Genomic DNA, 23,490 nt, shown 5'->3' on the forward strand with positions numbered 1-23,490 from the left:
TGAAGTTTCATGGGCATTCCCATACTCCCAGTTATCTTTAGTTTTCCTTGGAAAAAGAATGCAAGATTAACAAATTAGGGCTTTACAGATCAGGGTTATAATAGCCATTAAAAAAAATCTTAATGTCTAATCAAAAAACAATGAGCTCTTTTGAACAAGTTCAAAACCAGGAATAGAGTCATTCTAATTTGACATTAAAAAATGTATTATTAATAGAAATAATAATACAACAACCACATAAAATAAGTAATATAATATAAAAACATTTTATTTCAGCTAGTTGACCTGGCAAGATTTCTCAATTTCATTTAGTTTACCTTGCACATTTGAACAAAAATACCTAAAACTGAAATCAAAATAATTTAACAATTTTAAAATACTAAAAAAACTGTAACAGCATCTCAATAACACTAAAAACATGTCACAGAGAAAGCCTGGACAATCTACAACACACACATATTTACATACACTGAATATGAATACAAAATAAAAAGGTTGTGATCATTTTTATGATCATTTGATCATTACATTTTAAAACATAATAAAATATAAAACACATTTTAAATTGTAAGAATATTTTACAATATTACTGTTTATAATGTATTTTAAATTAAAAAAAAGCTTTGGAGCACAGAAGAAACTTTTAAAAACATTTAAAATATATATTTACAGTTGGGATGGTTGTTGGGATTTTTTATAATTGACCAAATTTAGAATATATAGACCAAAAGTTTGTAAACATTACTATTTTTCATGTTTCTGTTCATCAAGCCTGCATTTATTTGATCAAAAATACAGAAAAAAACTGTAATATTGTGAAATATTATGACAACTTAAAATAATAGTTTTCTATTTGAATATACTTAAAAATAATTTATTACAGATAATAGTAAAGCAAAACATGGTCAGGTCAAAGTGTCGGATTAATTTTTGGTCCAAAAATGTTATACATTTTACTGGTATGAAGTATGAAATGCCAAATTAAACTTGTGTTTAGCAGCTTTTCGCTGAGCTAGAAAAGTGTGCTTGGGAAGCCGTCCATCTCACCCTCGGGACACAGTCCCAGAGCTTCATAGGTGATGAGTTCAGAGGCAGCTCAATGACGTATACATCTCTCGGCTTCAGACCAGCAGCGTCAAAGCACCCCTGAGCTGCAAGATGGGTCATGTCATAACCAACCTACGGTGGACAGAGTTAAAAAACAAACAGACATTAGATTAGAGATAAGATAATGGAAAATATCATAGATATAATCATACATTAAAGGGATAGTTCACAAAAAATTAAAACTTCTGTCATCATTTACTCACCTACGTGCTGTTCAAAGACCTTTATGGCTTACTTTCTTCCATGGAACACACACACACACACACACACACACACACACACACACACAACAAAACATACCAAGCAGATATCAAGCAGTTTTGGTTCCCATTGACTTCCATCGTATTTTTTGTCCATTTACTGAAAGTCATTGGGAAATGATTCTGTTTGAACATTCTTCGAAATATCTTTTGAGGTCCACAGAAAGAAACTCATACAAGTTTGGAGTGACATGAAGGTGAATAATTGACAGCATTTCAACAAGTCATGGTTTGGCACAAAACAAAGACTGCTTTGTTTTGAACTGTCTCACAACAGACACGGAAGAGAAGACAATGCTGAATAAAGTCGTAGTTTTTGCTATTTTTGGACCAAAATGTATTTTCGATGCTTCAAAAAAATTCTACCTGACCCTCTGATGTCACATGGATGTTTTTCTTAGCTTTCTGGACATGGACAGTATACCGTGCACACAGCTTCAATGGAGGGACTGAGAGCTCTCGGACTAAATCTAAAATATCTTAAACTGTTTATAAAAATGAACGGAGGTCTCACGGGTTTGGAACGACATGAGTGTGAGTTATTAATGACATCATTTAGATTTTTGGGTGAACTATCCCTTTAAGGAGTTGTTTCAAACAGATTATTCACCTCATACTAGTGGTTCAGATATAAACAATTCACCTCCAACTAGTTCTCCAATATGTTCTCATAGTGACTTGTAGTTATTCATTAGATTTATTGGTACCTATTTATTAGACACTTTTTGGTCACACATTAGTTTGGAGAGCAGTTCTCACTATTAAGTAACTAGGAGCTATGACCATTGCCTCAATTAAATCCTTATTTGTTACTTATTAATAGTGTTTAAGGGAGTTATATTTAGGTATGAGGTCAGATTAGTTGTTCCATGCAGAATAAGGCATTAATGTGTGCTTTATGAACACTATTCATTATTAACTAGTCACTTATACTCATGCATATTACTAGCATATTGGCTGTTTATCAGCACTTATAAAACACATATTAGTCATTTATTCTGCACGAGCATTTTCTAAATCCCTTAACTCTACCTTATACCTAAACATGCTGCAACAACTACTTTACTTACTATCAATAAGCAACAAAATAGAAGTTTATTGAGGTAAAACTCTTAGTTAATATAGAATTTGTGGTCCCTAATCTATATTGTTACCAAATACATTAAAAAAAAAAAAAAAAAATAGAAACTAGACATTTTAGGGAATACACATTAAAACAGATAAGTCATACATTTTATATTATATAATGATTGTGATGCATTTTGTTGCTTGTTCTAGAGAGCTCAAGTGAAGATGGAAAATATATATTCCTCTGCCTCCCTTCTCCTTTTCTGGATAATTTTCCTAAAAGCTAAATAAAATTATTCAGCTGGCTTACAAACACACACATAAAAAAAAAAATCCAATCATTCCATATTTTATTATTGTAGCATCGTATAACCAAACTTACTGTCCATCTCACACATAATAAACATTTAACCAATTAGCACTGACTAACAAGAGTGCGGTGCAGTCAATGTAAAACTTCATCCAGTAACCAATCAGTTGCTCTTCAATCAGCCCTCTTCATTTTTCAGCACTTGATGAATTGATGTGTGACCTCATAGATCCCCACAGACTCACTGGCCTTCTCATCGTAGTCAGTCCAGTCCTGAAACATGTGAAAGAGACCGTCATGAGCTCCTGAATCAACTGAAGGTGTGAGAATTCCTTCTTTTTCTTACCTTCTCTTGCAGGTTGATTTCAGGGAATTGGGTGGGTGTTTCTGCTCCGCTAGCGGCAAAACCAGCCTGAAAAATAACATAGTGAATGTTTATGTGATTGATTCAGATTAGGGTAAAGATTCTAAAGATTATTTAACAAAAATAATATATATATATATATATATATATATATATATATATATATACACATACATACACACACACATATATATATATACACACACACACACACACACTATACTATACTATAGGAATATCTCACCTGAGGTTGAAAATCGACTGGTTCCAGGCCTCGACACTCAAACTGGACAATTGTCTTGTACTTTTCACTATCTTCTGCCTTCAGAAGAGAAAATACATGCACCCGCAAGACTAAGCAAATAGAAATGTTCATATGAAACTGCATCTTTTACTTAGTACATTGTGGCTTTTAAATTAACAACAACAAGAAAAAAAAAAAGTATTCTGCCTTACATTGTAAGGTGTAATTGTGTCCCTCAGGATATCTGGAAATTAAGACATCCAGTTAAGACATCCATATGCGCTTACACACGGCCCAACCAAAGATGTAGACACATCAATGGAGATGATGCTATTGTGCAACTTATCTGGAGATTCCAGCCATGTGTAAGCATTTCAGTGGCACGTTTACTAGCTAGTAGTTTGGTTACCTATGGAGTTTTCCCGAGAACACAGTTTGCACTTCTGCACCATGCTAGCACTCCCTCGTCCTCCTTTCAGTGGCATGCTATCCTGAAGAAAAGAAAGGACCAGCAATCACTACACAGACATTTATTTCTATGCACTGAGGCAACGTACTATGCATGACGTAACACAAATGCAAAAAGTGCTGTGTATAAATGAAAGGGAGATTTTGAATGAATAACAACTTAACTATAAATAATAAATAAATAAATAAATCACTGTTTTGGAATAGCATGAGGGTGACAGAATTTAATTTCTCAGTGAAATATTTCTTAAATGTTTTCTCTGCAGTTCACTGTGGCAGTGCTTATTCTTGTATTTTTTTATTATTATTTTAAAATACATTTTTCAATTATATATTTTGTACACATTTTGCAACAGAAAGCAAACAAAAAAAGTGACAAAAATGCATTAAAAAAAATAAGAAATAATGAAAACACATTTATTTGGGGGAAAAATCACAATGAAAATGGCATGTTTGTCCCATTTTAAGTGTTTTATTGAAATATTATTTCTTTGTTTCCTGTTTACTTGCGAAATGCTTTAAAATAGTGAAAATAAACATATCTCCACTGCTAAAATTCTTTGCTCCCTTTTTGTTGCATTTTTTTCTTCTCGTTTTTAAGCTGCTTTGGACCAAAGCATGTAAACATCTTGCAACAATACTAGCATTTCATGCAAACCAGTAACTAACTTAATTTCCCACACTTTTTTTTTTTTCAACCTACCAGTAAGGTGATGTACTGCCATTTTTCCGAGACCTCGCCACAGTTTCCACACTTCAGCTGCAAGGACAGGAGTAATTAAACCACAGTTAGCAGTACATTACCAGCAGTATTCATCACATCATGAATGACTCTTAAGGCTACAAATAGTGAAAGATTCTGAAAAGTGATTTCTCAATTTCCATGAAAAACACTTAAAATAAGTGTTTTTTATTTTTATTTTTAATGTCAGTCCAGTGACAGTCCGTCACACGAACACACTTTACCTTTAAATACCATCGGAAATCATCTCCCACCGGCCTAACGTTTGTAATATTCTCCAAGGTGGCTTTAAACTGTAATCCAAATTTCTATAGACAACAATAAATAGTTAGGAGAGCGATTATTCATTGAATATTATTTTGCAAGTATCCAATGCTATGCTTTACACACATACCCCCATGTTGAGCCACGCCTCTTCTGCACGTCATCAAAGTGCGTATAAAGAGCGCGACGGACGCCGCGATAGCAGCACCTAGCGGTCATGAGGGGTATTACATGCATGATACGATGTGAAAGAGTGTAACAAAGACGCAAAGAACAGGGTGTAGTTTTATTTTATTTTATTCCACTACAACGTAATGGATTATTCGTCAACAAAATCAGATGCAAATAAATAAACCAGTAAAAAATTCGTAGAAAAATACGTCCCAGAGAGGAAAGGGTGTAATCAGTTTGTTTTGGTTTTAACAATTTTGATTGAGGTATTTAATGTAATCCCTGATTTGATCTGGGGATTGTATTACTTGGGCATCGGGTATAGAGTAATTTTGGGTAAAATACTCAATATGCACACTAAGATATCATGGAAACCATTTCTAGTAAAACTGTAAATACAGTCGACAAACCATGACAAAATGTGTCATGTCATTTGTACAAAACAGTACAACTGTAAGAATCACATAACATTGGGATTCAACTAGAAAGCTTAAAACAAAACAAAAACTATAAAAATTTTTGTACCATGTTTCCATCATTACAAAATAACACATCTCTTCAATCACATACACATAAAAGGACCTCAAATATGAGGCACTAGGTGTTTTTTTGTGTGTGGATGGAACAATCCACCCAACCTGAGCTCCAACTTCAAGTATGTACGCAAATAGCACTGTAATCAGATTTGTCTCTACTTCCAGTCTGACAAAATATTTCATATCATTCATTTATTTTCTGAGTAGCTAAGAAAGCAGATAGACACAATTACAGAACAGGCGGAGTTTGCAATCAAACCTTCCACAAAAACATATAGCACTTTCAAAACCTGTGAACACAAACAACTATCCACAACATTTCAAAAGGCAAATAATAGTCACAATAACCAAGGCATTTCAGCTCCTGCATCCCTTCATTGTTACTGGATGAATGGGATGTACACTATTATTCAGGTCCGCCCTCTCCTCAACGGAGTGAAGGTCAGAGTGAGGTCAGTGAGGTCGACTCGACTCAGACGGCCGTCTTTGTCTGGGGGTCCCGTCGACGTCCTCAAAACCATTCTGCCGTTTGGAGACTCCTCCGTTCAGGATATCCTGAATATGCTGCACGATCAGATTTATAGCCACTAGAGACAAAGGGAGATTAAATTACATCAAGTTAAATCTCTCCAGTGCGCATATCATATCAAACAACTAGTGACTACGTGCTCACCGAGATTGTCTGCTCCTCGGGGGATGATGACGTCTGCATACTTTTTGGTCTGCAAAATATAAGTGTCAGAGATCTTTTAGGGCACAGAAATAGGAGGAAGCAGATGAAACATGTCAAGTTGGTATACATGGCACCTTTTCTGACATGAAAGTACAGCTATAATAATGGAGAAGTTGAGTTCATTAGGATTAGGCATTAACGAAGAGACTCACAGGAAGACAGAACTCCTCAAAGGCTGGCTTCACAAAGGTGATGTACTGGTTCAGAACCTGCTCCAGCTCTCTGCCTCTCTCGCTGATGTCCCGCAACACTGACAAACAAGAAAACATGCAGTTAGTATACAGTGTACGGCAGTTTAGCCAAACTACTTCAGTTATAGAAATGTTAGTTCTTAAAAAACTTATTTTAAATGCACTTAAGTTAATTATAATGTCATGGTCACACGCTAGACTTTGAGCGCACAATTTCTTCAGGTACCGCACAGATCATAATGAAATGATGCTCAGTGTTTTCTTATTTAAAAGCATGCATTTCAATATATAATAAATGAATGTACAAATATACACCTCATCTCTCTTGCAACACTTCACACATGCCACTTTAAAAAGTTTACATTCTTTTATTTCTGCTAAGGGGATATATATCTTTTTTTTCTCCTATATTGGTATTAATACAAATTAGAAGGTTAGTTCAAACTTGAACTTTGGAATGCCACAAAATGCTAAATTATTTCTATTTACCAGATATCAGTTTTCCTAGTTTAATGCAATAAACGGACCCTGAAAACCCAGAGGAAAATCACTTTCATTATAATCAAAGATCTATACTACTTAGGTACAGAAAGACAAAAAGCTCTACTTAAACCAAACTGCAAATGTAAAAGACACACAATCCATCTACCTCTTCGCGAGAGGCGCGTGTCTGGGTCTGTGTCCACAAACAGCTTCATTTGGAACAGATCTCGAATCTCTTGCGCGTAGAACATGAGAATCCCCTCAAAGAGGACCACATCTGCTGGATACACGGTCACAAACTCAGCCTTCCTGTACGAGGTGTGGAGAACATATGATTAATAATACATCCAACGGTGATTCGGCCATCAGATCACCCAAAAGAGCAACGTGTGAAGAGACCGAGAGAGCAGCGCTGACCTGGAATGAGTAACAAAGTCATAAACCGGGATGTGCACGGTCTGTCCCTGAATGATGTCACACAGAGTCTTCATGACCAGCTGATTGTCGAACGCATCTATGAACGACGGAAACATTGAGAAACAGATTATTCTCTGGAAGAATAACACAATGTTGATCTTTAAAAGGAATGCATGTTAAAGTAGTCCGTATGGCATGTGTCTTGAGAAACCATGTGATAGTTTTGTGTAAGGATTGAACCAAAATTGAATACTGATACTGGTTCTCACATGCGTAGTAATGGGCGAATGAATAGAAGTAATAGATGAGCATATTCTAACTTCGGAGTGAACTTCTGATGTCTTTAGCAACCCTCGGACATTACAGTACCTGGGTGATCGAAGTTGAACTGGCCCTTGAGTGCTTTGGCTTTCTGTTCAGGCGTGAGCTCCCTGTAAAAGCTGTCTTGACTGAGGATGACCACTTGCCGCTGGTGACGGTCAATCTTATTCTGGCCCAACAGCTCCATGATCTTCTCACATACTGAAGACTGAGAGGAGAAGACACAAAACCACTTAGTAAGTGCTAAAACCCGTTGTACACAATCTATACAACATGCCTTCTGTCTTCTAAGTAAAAGGTCTTTTAGTATAATTCTAAAAATAAGATGTTGACCATCAGGTCGTGGTACATGTGTCTTATTGCTGTGAAATCTTTACTGATTTTTTTTTAATCAAATTATCATGAAGACTTTATATTGTTAGTTAGTAATATTTAAATATGAACAATTACTGGACTGCATAAATGTTAGTTGGTTATCCATATGTCATTGAGAATAATCATGTTAAAATGTGAGCATTAAATGTGGTAAATAGGACTTAGCTCAGGGAGTAATGCTTATTTATAGATCTCTCAACTGCACAGCATTATATGTTTTGTCCCTCAGTTAAAACGACAGAGCTTTGGTCACAAAACAAAGCATTTAAATGTCATATTAAGGCATATTAATGGGAGATATAGAGTGAAAACATTTTTATGCATTTTATGCAAGTAGTCAGATATAGAGATGTCCATATTCTCTTATCACTATATGAGCCATAAAGTCATGATGTATCAAATATGATACTTAAAGAAAATCTTGTCGTTCCAAACCTGTATGACTTTCTTAGTGTTTGTAGTCCATACAATGCAAGTCAATGGGCACCAACACGGTCTGATTACACATTTTCTTTTTTTTATGTTCCGCCCAACATGAAAAGAGGAGCAAATGATGGCATTTTTGGTGAATATTTTGAACTTTTACTACAGATAAAGTATTCGTGTCTCAGCTGACATGTGCTGTGAACTCTGTTAGAACAGTATCCCATGTAAGGACATTCAGCGGGCAAAGCATTTCAAATCTGGGTCATGTATAAAAGAGAGACGTTTTCCTAAGGGCGACGATATATATATATATATATATATATATATATATATATATATATATATATATATATATACATATGATTGCAAGTTTAATTTCGTTTAATGAGTTTTCACAAGTTCAGCGGCTGGTGTGAAGTCTCCTGCACATGTATGTCCGCAAAAGATTAAATGAATGCTTTTGCTCCAATGTAAACATCCCACGCTATTATGACGTCATATCCCCGCAACTTTCCTTGCCTACTTACACCAGTTAAATATGTTAGACAAATGTTTCTTATTTATCTCTCTGTCTAGAGTTGAAGCCTACAGCCATTCTGTCCATGCAGCAACTGATGGAAAAGGGGTTCACTTTGGTGCTTGTGATGTTGTCTCAAAAATGACATATATATAAACATTCTTGAATCATTCTTGTGTCTTGTCTTGCCTCTCAACAACTTTTAAACTCTCTGCTGTAATTTAGTGACTCCATACACTGATTCCAACTTTAACTTACCTGATAATGAGCTAAATCACCTTAAGGAGGTTAATAAATATACTGTATAATTCAAGAGACTAAGACTTTTAAGGTTCTTCCTTTTTTTACAATTGTTTTAAAATTGACATACATCAATTTCACAAAATTTATATTTCATTTATATTTTGTGTAAATTCATGTTTAAATTTAAAATTGTGACTCAAAGCTCACTTAGTAATTAACCTCTGCTGCATTTTGAATCAAAAATCATATTTAAAAACAAATACTACTGAGATTAATATATTGATGCTATATACAAAGTAACGTGACTGCAAACTAAACCAACAGGGTTATAGATCTGCGGTCCTGAAACTGCAGCCTCCGGTTGTGCAGGAACATACTGCGTTATGTCTTTGCGTGCAAAACTGTAAATTATAACAAACGTTACTTATGTTGTTATTGTTGTGTATTATTTCAGTACCTGAAATATCCTGCATATTTTGTCAACAGACATGTCATCATCTCTTACTGTGACACGTTTGCCTTCTCAAAAGAGAACATAACTTGTTTCCATTGTCGCAGTAGCTCGGACATCAATTACGTGTTTTACATTACCTTGGGTGAAGGGCGGGTCTTCTTGGCGTGGCGGGAGCTCTGGGCGGGAGTAACTTCCGGTTCACGAAAAAGTACCAATGCAGAATGCAGAAATAGTTCATACATACGTATTTTGATTTCCGATTTCCATCTATAAATACAATCGGATAACCAGATTGTTTTCCGTTTTCCGTCTTTTAATATCAAAAGAAAAAAAGAAAAATGGATTGTTTTCCGTTTTTTGTTTTCCTATTTACTAATGGAAATTGGGAAACAAGCCGTTTTTCGTTTTTGTTTTTTTCCGTTTAAAACGAAAATCCGTTGGCCAACAAGTACACGGACCAGGAAGTAGCACCCTTTTTATTTTTCAACCGATAACTCAAATAAAATTTTTAAACCAACATGACAACAAGTAAACATACAATACAATAACATCCGACTTCGACTTCCGAGTTAGCTAACAAGCATATACGTGACAACAGGACACGCGGTAAATCCACGTGGAGCTAAAACATGACGTACTTGACATTTAAAACGAGAATAAACACGAATCTGGACACATATGAACGGGATTATGAAAATTATTTGTTGTCGGTTAACGTCAGTTTAACTTTTTAATTATTTTTGAAATTCAGTTAGTGAAGCAAAGAAATTACAAAATGGTTTAAAATAAGATGCAAGTTATAGATTTTGACTTGTGTGATATATAGAAGTGAATATGTTTTAATATGTTTACGCCATATGTTTAATGTATAAAAACGCTTTCGTGTATATTTCATTATGAGCAAACTAAAAAAGCCACGCGGTCTCTGGAGGCACTGAAACCCCGTTAACCGACACGATAATACAGGAGTCTGTACAGTCATTGACAAACCCTGATAAAGCTCAAACCTTTCCGCTGGCGGTGCCTCCAGACACACCGATGATGAAGGGCTGTCGGGTGTTCTGCTCGTTCTCCGCCCTGTCCTTAAGATGTGTTTCACTGTCGCCAGCCATGGTTGGAGTGAGAGCTCAAGAATGTGTGGCCTTGTCCAAATACCCACACTTGCGGTCATGACTAGAGTTGTGACGTTCGCGAACGAACCGATTCTTTTGAACGGCTCATAAACATGAACGATGGGAGCCGAGTCGCGACTGGAGAGGAGCCGTTCTTTCTATCGTTCTTTTTTCCTATGCGTGTTCATACAAATGAGCTCCTCCAGGAGACAGAACAGTTATAGGGGGAGGGGCGCACCCAGCGCAGGCCAACCCTTTATAGCGTGATGATATTAGTTATTAGTTGTGCATGCATTTACATTGCATTTTGTGTTCATTTAAAACTTATTTTAAAATCATTAAAAATGTTCTTTTGTGATACTGTACTTGTATAGAAATGTTTCACTAAAAGCTGTTTTCCACAGACATTCATTGCAGCCCACTTTGTTATTGTTCATTGACTTGAAGGGGCTGATGTCCTATTTGCAAAGTTTACAGTAGTAATAGTATGTAGTATGTAGACATTTCCATTTTATTTATTCTAATTTTATCTACTTAAAAAAAAAAATTAGTTTTCTATCAAAATGTTCTTGTGTGATAACAATGTTCTTGTGTGGAAGTGTTTGTAGTAAAAGCTGTTTTGCACAGAAATTCATTGCAGCCGGCTTTGTTTTTTATGTTTATTTGTGAGTAGGTACTGTATGAATAACATAAGTCAACGTAGTTTTACACACACACACACACACACACTTTGTACTAAAGGTAAATCAAAATAATGATGTCACTGTCTAAGCAGAGGGATTTGTGCAACCCTATGGAATATAGTCGACACATGAGAAATGATGTAATAATCAATATTTCAGAATAATTCAAACTCAGATATTGGTGTGTGATATCTGAGCTTTAATTATTTGACTACAAATCTCACCTCATAATACCTCCCAGTGATTATTTCCAGGATAAACTGAGATGCTCCCAAGCTGGCTTCTTAAAACTGACTAAATATTTAAAAAGAGCCAAAAGAGCCATTCTTTTGAACGGCTCTTTGAAAGGAACGGATCGCGAAGATCCGGATCCCCTCAAAGAGCCATAAATCCCATCACTAGTCATGACCACTTCACAACTTAAATGACGCATTTCCTGTATTTCGCCCAAGCGTTCAAGTGAGGAAGACCACACATGTGTCGAACTCTTCATTACCTGATAGGACACACTTACAGTGTTGTAACAATGCAAGTGTTTAAATAATTTCATTTGAATTTTAAAAAAGTTGCATTTTAAAATCAACTTCTAAATGTCTGTTCAGTAGTCCCTATAACATGACGTGATTTAATTTGTGGTGCATCTAGTGATCAAAAGCAGTTGCAAATTTTGTACAAAATAAATATCACCACTTCTTACCTTTGAACCAATAAAACATAATCGTAAAAAACAAAATTTTTCTACTAAATAGAATATATGTAATATCTAATTCAGATATTAATATTTAAGTGCATTGCAAATGTTTTCATGACCTCTAACATGATCTCTGCAAAAAGTATTACAAGAGGCTTGTCTGAGATGCACCTTGTCTGAAATGTAGACGAGAGCAGGCGGCTGCAGTGAGGGGAGGAGTGAAATAATCTGACCTCAGAAGACTACAGAGGATAGTCCGGACTGCTGCTGAGCGAATCAGTGGTACAACCCTCCCTTCTCTCCAAGAACTGTAATCATCCAGAGTAAGCAAAAGCGCTAGCTCTGGACCTCTCACATCCAGCACAATCCCTCTTTGTACTGCCAACTAGTCTACGCCAGCAGTCCCCAACCTTTCTAGGAACAAGGACCGGTTTAATGTCAGACAATATTTTCACGGACCAGGCATTAAGGTGTGAAGCATAAATACAACAAAATAAAACGATATGAATGGCATAAAAACTGTAGTATTTTTTAAATATTATCAACATGAATCCACTGTGTATTTGTATGCAAATTTATTAGCAGCGTCCTCGTAACATCGCGCCAACATATCATGGATAATATATAATGAACGAGTACATCATAAATCCATTTACAAACCGTGTTTTTTGTCTTATCCTTAATCACTATGGTACACCTATAATAAGTGTTTATATTCGGACTATTTTAGTCTGGTTGGGCTCAACAACGCTGCAAAGTAGTGCAGTACCTGCGTGACTCGCCGCTGATGTAAACAGAGAGAAGTAGCTCCGGCTACAATGTTCTTCCGCCAGACGCGATCGCCAAAAGTTACAGATTGCAACTTTAATGTAAGTTATTTATTCTTTCTTGTGCGGCCCGGTACCAAATGCCACACGGACCGGTACCAGTTCGCGGCCCGGGGGTTGGGGACCGCTGGTCTACGCTACAGAGCTCTGGGCAGCAGAACAGCCAGACACAGGAACAGTTTCTTCCCTCAGGCAATCCATCTCATGAACACTTAAAACCCAGGAGCCACCCCAGGTGTTGGTCAATTGTGGAACACACATCACTGGTATACATTATTTATTTAACACACATAGCCTACTCAGAGCCAATCCTTCCTATTCGCAAAATGCGCTTTTAATGCGGAGCATATTACACCGGTTTTTCGTTCTCTACACTGGCTACCCATGTGCCAATGAGTTAATATTTTTGTGGAAATTGTGATACACTACAATCCGAAAGTAAAAGAATCTTGAAAAAAAAAAGACCACAGATTAAAAATATTAAGCCACAAAAACTGCTTTCAACATTGATAATAATAAGAACCGTTATTAATAATTAAGCGTTAATAATAATTGATAACTGAGCAGGAAATCAGCATATTAGAAATATTTCTGAAGGTTCATGTGACAAATAAACTGTTAAACGCATTAAAATAGAAAACTTATTTTCAAATGTAATAGTTTATGATATTTCTGTCTTTCCTATTTCTGTATTTGCTGATCAAATACATGCATGCATCCTTGGTAAGCATAAGACTTCTTTCTTAAATCTTAATTATTGCAAACTTTTGACAGGTTGTGTGCATAAAATTCAAATAATAGTTATGTCAGCTTAATTAAGAATATACAGATGGGGCATGGGCTGTTCTTTCTCAGGTCAGCATTTTCAGCTCCCAGGAGGTTCGTTTGCTTCCACACGTCGGGAGCCACTATGTGTGTGTGGGCACAGGAGCCTGCATCTACCCCTTCCAGATTACATCCTGGAAATCTGCCCTTGCCATCGCTTGTGGTATGTGTTATATGAGCTTTAAAAGTGTGTCTTAGAACACTGGAATCACAGAACATATTCCTTGCTGTATGAAAGTTTTCGACTCTACTAAAGCATAAAATTCCATAATATGTTTGCAGATATTTAAGAAACATGCCAAGTTAACATACTTGTTTATCTGAAAAATAATAAGTGCGTTCCAGGCCAGAATGTGTGTAGTTGTTTTGGTTTCTTGTTGGTGTCTCAATCTGGCAACCTGTGTGTGCGTCAAGTCTGAGGAGGAAGGGCCGGGTGAAAAAAAACCCTCTCCAATTTTTTTTATTTATTTGGAATGCAATAACTAGTTCAACGACTCTGTGTCAATCCTACACACAGCACTTATTATGTGTCTGTTTTAAAAGAAAAGTTCACCCTTTGCTAGATATTTACTCACTCTCCTGCCATCCAAGATTAGTTCTTCATAGATAAACAAAATGTAATGTAAAATGTAAGCAAAATGTCACTTGCTTACCAATGGGTCCTCTGCAGACAATGGGTGCTGTCAGAATGAGAGTCCAAACAGCTGATAAAAACATCCACACATCCACATTTTTTTACTTGGCTCACTAAACATGTTTTGGATGGCCTGAAGGTGAGAACATTTTCAGAAAAGTTAAAACTATTCCTTTAATCCAAGTTGTGTTTATTATACCCAATGTTATATATTGAGAAAAGGTCACTAAGTAATACGGCACTTTGTTCAAATGCACATTTTAGCCCAACAGATAATGGAAATAGCTTCCTGAGGGGTTAAACCAGTGACACTGGAGCTCGGTGGTAAGTCTCCACTGATCATCTTTGAGGACACTGACCTAGAAAACGCTGTTAGAGGAGCACTCATGGTTAACTTCCTGTCTCAAGGCCAGGTTCTGTATTGGAAGTTTAAGTCAAGTCAAAGTATGAGCATACAGCTTTTTCCCTCTCTGTTTTTTAGCCAATAAAAGCTAATTTTCATCTACCTGGCTGTAATCACAGCCATACTAATATAGCGTACAGACCAAATACACAATTAAAATTACAATATTGCTTTCAATTCTAAATAATAATACTAAAAAAAATCTAATTTAAAATAGAAATCTTTTGTAACATTATAAATGTTTTCACGTTTGATCAAGTTAATACATCCTGGCTGAATAAAAGTGTTATTTTTTGTGGAAAATCAGACTGCACACTAATAATAAAAACCCACTCACTTTGGTGCACTTGCTGTTTATGGTCCGCTATATTGTGCATCTATGAATATGCTCTTCAGTAGCTCCATATTCATACAAATAAGTATTATTTTTACACTCTTTAAATAATATTTATTCTTTTGTATCTCTCACTTGCAGGTGTGCAGCAATGGCACCAGAGTTTTCGTGCAAATCTCTGTTCTTCCTCATTTCTTGAAAGAGGTCAGAGAAGTAAAGGCTTCCAGATTGAAGACCCTCTTTTGGATGAGACTCGTATGGGAGCTCTGGTCCGCAAACCACACCTGGACACGGTGCTGGGATATGTTAAGCAAGCTAAGAAAGAGGTATAGGTGTACATTCAGAAAATATTCATATAGAAGCATGATCGTATGGTTTACTATATGATGTGGTTTAAGGAAGTTAGTTTTGCTTGATACGGAGTTAGAGAGCCCTTCATCCCAGCAGATCCTAAACTAAAATATGGAAACTACATAACACCATGTGTGCTCGGTGAGTTGTTGGCAGCTGATTTAGAGATTTTGTTTTTTGGAAAGATTCAGTGGTTTATTTTTGTTCTGTTCATTTCCTTCAGTCTGTGTTGTTTGTTTTGTTTTCAGACGGTTGCACAGGTGACATGTCGTGTGTGACGAATGGGGCGGGGCCGAGAGCCGTGGGAACGGGGCGAGGCCGGTGGAGTGATTGGAAATGAGCGACACCTGCTCAACCCACCGGTCTCGAGTCCCACGGAGGAGATGGGAGGATATAAAACAGGAGAGACGACAGTGAAGGACGAGAGACGACCAGGCCTGGACTTTATTTTGTGTTTGGTTTTTGTTTGTGCGCGGCAGTCGTCCATGAGGGGCTGTCGTGCTGTTTTGTGTTTACTTTATTATTAAAGTTATTTGATTGTCCGCCGGTTCCCGCCTCCTTCTTCGTATACAAAGAACTGCATTGTTACAACGTGTGTGTGAGAGGAAATCTTTGGGCCTGTGATGTCAGTTGTGTCCTTTGAGACCGAGGATGAGGTTCTTGGGAGAGCCAGTGACAGTGCTCTGGGTCTGACAGCAAAAGTCTTTACTAAGTGAAGTGAACGCTATTTTTTAAACACTACTGTTGAAACATTTTGAGTTTTAATGTTTTTGAAAGAAATCTCTTATGCTGACTAAGGTTGCATATATTTGATCAAAAATACAGTAAACGGTAATATTGTAAAAGTTTTCAGTGTGTCACATGATCCTTCAGAAACAAGTCTAATATGCTGATTTGGTGCTAAAGGAACATGATCAAAATTCTAAATAGTTGTGCTGCTTAATATTTTTGAGGAAACGGTGATTAGAGTGTCAATTTTTTTTAAAACTTTTGAACAGTAGTTTTTGTGAATGGGTGTTATTTCTGGGGTTTTCCCAATTGCTCATGTTCCCTTCCTGTCTGTTTCTGACTCACCAGAGATGTTAAGAGAGCCCATCGTGTTATAGAAACCTGCAGGCTGGATCTTGCTTCTTCAACAACTACAATATCACCCCTGTGGAGGTGCCATTTGAGGGATACAAGGCCTCAGGTGGAGCGACAGCTACCAAACATTTTTTGTCTGTATGTGTTTGCCCTGTGACACTAAGCACACTGTACTCAAATTAAACATGACCTTTTTACTGACTTTAGGTATTGGAAGGGAAAACTCCCTGGTGACCACTGAATTCTACTCTCAGTTGAAGACTGTGGTGGTGGAGATGGGTGATGTGGACTGTCTTTTCTGAACACGAGCAAGATGTATTCTGGTTGAATACTTCCATACCCTACCTCTGTACCCTAAAGACTAAGAGTAATTGAAATGTGTTTGAGTTCAACACTAATGGAACATGTTTAGCTTGCCAACACAATTTCTGTCAAATAATGACAGCTGTCTGTGAATATTACACAAGTGCCTGTACTGTAGAATGGTGCAATTCTTAATGAGTGTAAGAGTATAAACTGCATTATTATAAAGTACCTGTCATTATATTTGATAATTAAATAGCTATAATTGGTTAATGTACCTGTTTAACAGACATCACTTGTTCTGTGAATGTATGCTTTTCTCAAGCAATTGAATAGGTAAACTATATGCATGTAATATATTTGAACTAATGACAAAAAGCAAAACATTGTTGTAATCAAGCTTGTGCATAATGAAGGAATATATATATAAAGTGAAGTGAAAACTGAAGTCAAGATAACCCAGATATGGCCGCTGTCATCTTGTGCTGATGACGTCACTGGGAGCCAGATTCTGAGCAGTAGTGAATCATTTGAAGCCCAGTCATTACAGTAGTGATTGTGAGGTGGACCGCGGTATCAAATCCCACCCAAACTCCCACAGATCCAATCACAAGCTCATGATTATGACACCACACCCTGCTTTTATTAACTAAAAGCAAACTAAATGGAAAATTGAACACTCCAACATTCCAGCGTGAAAAGAACTGCCTAAAATGATGGAATCCACACTCTAAAAACTGCTGGGTTGAAAACAACCCAATTTGGGTTATTTTGACAACCCAGCGCTGGGTCAAAAAGGGACGAACCCAGCGCTGGGTTGTTTTAACCCAACCAGTTGGGTTATCATATTTAACCCAGCCTGCTGGGTTGCCTTTTTTATGGTTTAAAATGACTATATTGCAGGGTTTCAAAAACCAGAGCGGGTGTTTTTTTATCACTGTATTTCAGAAGGAAAACTACTGTATTTAGAAAATGTTCGATATCATTTCGCATATGCTTGATAAGGCAGCGTTTGTGAGCTCAGCACCGCTCTGCAGCCGTTACCGGAGAAACCTACCTCTCCCGCTCTTAGCGCCTCCTGCTGGCAGAAAATAAACTCGCAGAGTGCAGCCATGTGGGGAAACAATGCATTTCTACGTTAAAATCAACCCAAATTGAGCTAGGCATTAAACCTACAAATGTTGTTCATTTTAAATATCACTTTTACACACAAATAATAATTACCAAAAGGAAAATATTTATTAAAAACAAGAGAAAAGTCAAAAAGTAACATGTTAGAAGAAAAATGCAGAAAAGGATGGCATTAACAGCTACAGAGTTCATAAAGCATTGAACATTTGATGAATATAACTTAAGATCAAATTGGACTTTGTTCAATTGTATATATTGTATAAAAATATACGAAAACACATACAATAAATTTACAATTAGTTAGTTTTTTTTCCAACTATTCTGGCATGACAGTACACAAATAAATCACTACATTAACTTTGATATTATAACTAGGGGTGTCCATGGTTAACCGATTAACCGATTAACCGTTAAAAATTGCGTAACCGAGTGAAACATTTTGCTCGGTTAAGTGACGTCAATGGCGTGCATTGAATTTAGTTGTAATACATTTTTGCACCACCAGAGACCGCCAGAGCGCTCCCAGACATTTGTAATGTCCACAAGAAGAAGTCATTTTTCTAATATGAAGCGGGCAAAAAAAAGTACAGCGTTGGAGCACTTTAAAATTGACAGTGACGGGGCAAAATGCAAGTATCGCAATACAGTGCTTAGATATACTTCAAGTACAACCTCGTTGTTGTAATCTCAACAGCCAACACCCGGGCATCATTAGGCCGGTCAGGACACACTGGATGCGTGGCGAAAGCATCTCAGCTGCGTGGCGTGTCTGTTTTTAATTCGGCTCCCATGTTAAGAGGTTAGAGCTTGCCGACTGCCTGCGTGAGACGCGCGGCTCAGGCGCGGCTCGACGCGTGCATGCTAGAAATAGAACCGACGCCTTGTTGGAAGCGTTTCCAGGCAAAATATAATAGGAAAATATGTTTGTCATTTTGTACAGAAATACATATTAATTCATGACATTTTGATATTTGAAAGTCAATAGGTTGACATAAATTCAGATATAAATGTAATTAAAATATTTTTTTTTTATCGATTTTCAAATATGGTACCTGTCAAACATAGTCATAAGCCCTATTCGTACGGGACTAGTTTTACAGGGGGTCGTTAGAGAAATCTCCGTTTCACAGACGTACTTAGTGATTTTAATCCCGTCCGAATCTGCCACGTCTGTGTTTTTCTCACACAACCTCTGTGATAATTCCAGAGCAAATTTACTACCGTTTTTCAGCAAACTCAGTGATCCTCTGAGAAAGCTAATCCCGTCCGAATGCGAATGTCTGTGATTGCCGGTGATATTTTATTTCACAACGCGGTTCCTTGTGTGTTTTGGCCAACGTGAATTACCGTAGATGCTCTTACTGCGCGGATGTTTGATAGATTTGCTTAGCGGCAAATAAATAATAATAATAAAAAATACAAATAATAAAATCAAAAGCAAGATCGCTTAAACAGTTAATACCGGCTATTGTAATATCAGCATCAGGTAAGATTACTCACGTTTATTTATGTACTCAGTTACATTAAAAAAAAAAAAAAAAAAAGGAAAACAAGTTAAACTAAAAAGAACCACACATTAATAAGGTTTGCTATACTAGCCATCTAGTATTTATTGTGTAATAATACTAATGGCAATCATTTTGAATGAATGCAATGCACGCATACACAGCGCGTGATCTCTGTGACGCCCAGATGCACAAATCAGACCCTCCCACCTCTGTAATAAACACGGAGATACTAGTCCCGTCCGAATTGGTACATGAAAATCACAGACGTCAGGTGGTAAGAATCGAAACTCAAACGTAGTTTAGAAAACTAGTCCCGTCCGAATAGTGCTATAGCCTTAGCGAGGCGGCCGCGGAGCCTGCTTGTTACCTTCGCCTAAACACGGAAAGTTACATAACTATTACTAGAGCCTGTTCCTTTATAAGATAGCCAAAGGTCGGTGTATATTTGCTTTATACATTTTAGGCTTATTCTCAAATTCAGATTGTGTTAGTGGGCGAGATTATTAGGCAGTTTTAATAGGACAATTTGACCAGAGAGATTAAATTTTGTCGGACATTTCTTTTCTTTTTTTTTCGGCCAATGTCCGGAAATTACCGGACAACGGAAACCCTGGCGCACACTATGGTTAACCGAGTATTAACCGCTAAGGGCCTCGGTTAACGGTTAATGAAAAACTTGAAAACGTGCAGCCCTAATTATAACCTTTAACAGACGCGTGTGTGTGTGTGTGAAAGAATGTGAGCAGGTGTATGAATGACAGAGTGTAAACTCTTCTACTAAACAACACAGAAAAAGCATTTAACTTTTTTTTTTTTTAACTAATTATACACTTACAGTTTGTTTCATAGTCCATGAATACAGATCATGCATCACGGTCAATTTTCATGATCTCTTTAGCATAACTGATGTAATCATGAAGAAACCCCATCAGCACAGCATCTGACATCTTCTACATCATCCAGGGCAGTGTCCTCCTTTAAAACCACCGCTGCATCAGTTTAGGGGAAAGAAGATTCTCCTCTCTGACCAGCATTCATCCCAGTCACCGCCTGCTCTTCATCAGTGGCCTAAGAGAAACACATTTGAAAAAATTAAACATTTAAACTATCCATTTTCAGGTAGAGGTGTATTCACATCCGTAAGGATAGGAAAATAATCGTTGTTAAAGTTTCAACACTTTGTGTTTGTTTAATGTCTCAGTCCACCACAGCTCTCGTGAAGGCTATAATGGCAGCACTACTGTGAGGACATGCGATATTGTTTGAATAAATATTGCTTTCAGAAAGCTTCTTTACTGAAACATTAAAACAGACATGACATTCACATACCTCACAATATTCACGTAAATGGAGGGCTGCTCTTCAAACCGTTAGTTCACCAAATAATTAAAATGTTCATAATTTACTCTCCCCATGTTTTTCCAGACTTATACAAACTCTGTTCATTTTTTGGAAAACATATGAATATATTTAATATTCTCTTTTTGTGTCCTCCATTGCTGGTCTGGGAGACCAATATTTTATTTTGAACATACATGTTTGCTATAATATAATTTAAGATGTATTCATATATAAATATCAGAATTTACTTCTACAATAACTCTATATTTATGAAGCTTGAAAATACTGATTATCTAAACTATAAATGGATTAACAAATATTATGAGAAAACTAAAAATATATTAATTTATGTTGTAAAGACAGACAAAAGTCTTATAGGTTTGGAATGACTTGAGGGCAAGTAAATGATTTTTTGTGTGAACTTTACCTCTAAGAGCGAAGACCAAGAATAATGACTCTCCAAATCAGACAACTCCAAAGTTGGTTTGAGTTCTGTAATAAAAAACACAGACATCAATGGTCTTAATGAAATGAGCACGTAATCACACTGTTGTTGCATCAAAATGTGAAGTAAACTGGCAGGAGACAACAGAAAAATGTATTTTCTAAAAATAACTTACATAAAATCTCAAAGGAATGATGATCTCCCATGTCTCTTGCTTTTTACATCTACAAAAACAAAAAACAAACATTATTTTACTCTTAGTAAAACACAACAACAACTGATAACATGAAATTATGAAGTTTACTTGCCTTAAACTATCTTTCCCTCTCTTCAGAAGAAGCTGAGAAAACCACTTCCTCACACAAGCAGACTTCTGTGTCCTTAACTCCAGTTAGTTTGAGTTCTGCAAAGAGGGACATCAATGGTTTCAATAAAATATTAACATATACATACATACATATATAAAATCACACTGTTTTTGCATCAAAATGTGAAGTTAACAGGCAGGACACAACAGAAACATAAATTTTCTAAAAAAAAAAAAAAAGTAATAATAATTTAACTTACATCAGTCTCAAAAGAATGAAGTTATCTTGTCTCTGGATTTCAACATCTAAAAAAAAACACACACATTATTTTAGTCTTAGTAAAAATAAAGATAACTTGATGTTATTCTGAAGTTTACTCTCCTTAACCCGTCTGTCCCTCTCTTCAGAAGAACACCTCCTCCTCATCCTCACACAGGTCTGTGACTCCTCACACAAACAGCTTCTGTGTCTTTAACTCTCAGCGCGAGGACAATGAAGACAGGAGCTGGACAAGTCTGAAACATTACATGTAAAACATACTTTTAACAGTTACCACTTCAACAGCCTCAAAATAATTATGCTAGTCTTTACTAACGTTACACAATGCCGTTTCCTTTAGGAGACAAACATACATTCAGTTTAACCGCGAAAAAAAAGACAAATTCACATGAGCGTAACCGTGACCATAACCGTCTGTTAACGCCTCAAAGAGAACAGATAATGTAAAATCTTATGTAAATATGACAAAATACATTCACAGACGTTATATTAAAAGTACATCCTCCGTTCAGTAACGTTACATGAGGCAGTTAAGACCTCCGTGTCCGAGGCGAAAACCGCGTCCGTTTTTTTTATATAACGTTAGATATAACGTTAAGCTCCTTTGTTTCCGCCTTTCATAAACCTTCCGCCTTTCATAAAACCGGGTAAACAATAAAAGATAACTTTACATTTTGAATATTTAACGTTACTTACCATAGTCTTTCACTCGCTTCTCGCTTCTATCACTCGCTTCTCGCTTCTATCACGCTGAGAAAATGGCGGCTGCTCGCACTGGAGAGACGTACGATTTTGACGTGACGTGCGTGCTCTCCTTCACGTCCGCGTCCTCAACCCACCCCCGCTGGGTTAAAAAAGATAGTTATTTTCAACCCAAACTTGGGTTAAAACATCCCAAAGTCCTATCCAACGGCCTCAACCCAGCAGTTGGGTTGAAAAAACAACCCAGCGTTTTTTAGAGTGCATCTGGGGGAAAAAATATTTGAAGTGTGATTTGAATTTTTTTTGCCTAAAGTTATTAGTTTACATGAAGAGAGCAGGGTTTATGCAGCCAGCCATGGAGATCAAAATGTTTTGGCTTCACTTTTTTAGGACGTGTGCAGAACTCAATATCAGACCCATATTTATGATTATTCTTAGTGCAGAGAGTTGCTCCTAGTGACAAAATTCCAAGAAAAAATCCTAGTAAAGAAGAAAGTAATTCAGAACGCCTTAAAAGAGCCTAAATTGTTAGGAGTACTGACGAGAACTGTTAAGAGGCTTAAGAGTTTCTTTAGCAGTGGAGAAAATCAACAAAACGCAAAGAGGGAGAAGAAATGCATTACACAAAATGCATGACAGTAAGTTACTGTAATAAGACATTACAGTAGACATATTTGGCAACTAAAAAAAACTTGATGATTGGGGTCTGTCATGACCTTCTACAAGCAAAGTGATCAAACAATTACAGCACTTTCAGAACCTTATCAGATACCTTAAGTACAACATTAACAGCATGGTAAATAAAGAGTAAGAATATGTACTGTATATAAATTGGC

At 36.6% G+C, this 23,490-nt stretch overlaps 2 protein-coding genes, 2 long non-coding RNA genes and 1 pseudogene across 5 annotated transcripts; 1 reads left to right on the top strand and 4 right to left on the bottom strand.

Moving 5' to 3' along the window:
• Window positions 1–2,768: 2,768 nt before the first annotated feature.
• LOC128025525 (CXXC motif containing zinc binding protein) lies at window positions 2,769–5,025 on the bottom strand. Its single transcript, XM_052611974.1, has 8 exons — window positions 4,958–5,025; window positions 4,788–4,871; window positions 4,525–4,581; window positions 3,763–3,844; window positions 3,566–3,597; window positions 3,354–3,431; window positions 3,092–3,157; window positions 2,769–3,018 (listed from the first exon to the last, which is right to left on the bottom strand). Exons 1-8 carry the CDS (start codon window positions 4,961–4,963, stop codon window positions 2,941–2,943), a joined length of 483 nt encoding a protein of 160 aa, XP_052467934.1. The 5' UTR covers window positions 4,964–5,025; the 3' UTR covers window positions 2,769–2,940.
• A 686-nt stretch (window positions 5,026–5,711) lies between these two features.
• On the bottom strand, window positions 5,712–10,887 carry LOC128025508 (uridine-cytidine kinase 2-B). The gene is made up of 7 exons (XM_052611942.1): window positions 10,702–10,887; window positions 7,728–7,887; window positions 7,359–7,455; window positions 7,108–7,250; window positions 6,420–6,517; window positions 6,208–6,256; window positions 5,712–6,121 (listed from the first exon to the last, which is right to left on the bottom strand). The coding sequence occupies exons 1-7, from the start codon at window positions 10,804–10,806 to the stop codon at window positions 5,988–5,990; spliced, it is 786 nt and encodes a 261-aa protein (XP_052467902.1). The 5' UTR covers window positions 10,807–10,887; the 3' UTR covers window positions 5,712–5,987.
• A 3,830-nt stretch (window positions 10,888–14,717) lies between these two features.
• LOC127939380 (4-trimethylaminobutyraldehyde dehydrogenase B-like) lies at window positions 14,718–16,939 on the top strand (annotated as a pseudogene).
• Window positions 16,940–17,685: 746 nt separating this feature from the next.
• LOC128025562 (uncharacterized) lies at window positions 17,686–21,591 on the bottom strand. Of its 2 annotated transcripts, XR_008186179.1 has the most exons (4): window positions 21,541–21,591; window positions 21,348–21,412; window positions 20,415–20,647; window positions 17,998–18,021 (listed from the first exon to the last, which is right to left on the bottom strand). It is a non-coding gene; the product is annotated as an uncharacterized LOC128025562 (long non-coding RNA). The 2 variants fall into 2 exon arrangements; XR_008186178.1 differs by having other exon boundaries at window positions 17,686–20,647.
• Window positions 21,592–21,668: 77 nt separating this feature from the next.
• On the bottom strand, window positions 21,669–22,912 carry LOC128025571 (uncharacterized). The gene is made up of 3 exons (XR_008186180.1): window positions 22,649–22,912; window positions 21,933–22,188; window positions 21,669–21,768 (listed from the first exon to the last, which is right to left on the bottom strand). It is a non-coding gene; the product is annotated as an uncharacterized LOC128025571 (long non-coding RNA).
• Window positions 22,913–23,490: the final 578 nt, after the last annotated feature.

The sequence above is a fragment of the Carassius gibelio genome, chromosome A2 (assembly GCF_023724105.1).
Source record: "Carassius gibelio isolate Cgi1373 ecotype wild population from Czech Republic chromosome A2, carGib1.2-hapl.c, whole genome shotgun sequence".
NCBI classification, from domain to species: domain Eukaryota; kingdom Metazoa; phylum Chordata; class Actinopteri; order Cypriniformes; family Cyprinidae; genus Carassius; species Carassius gibelio.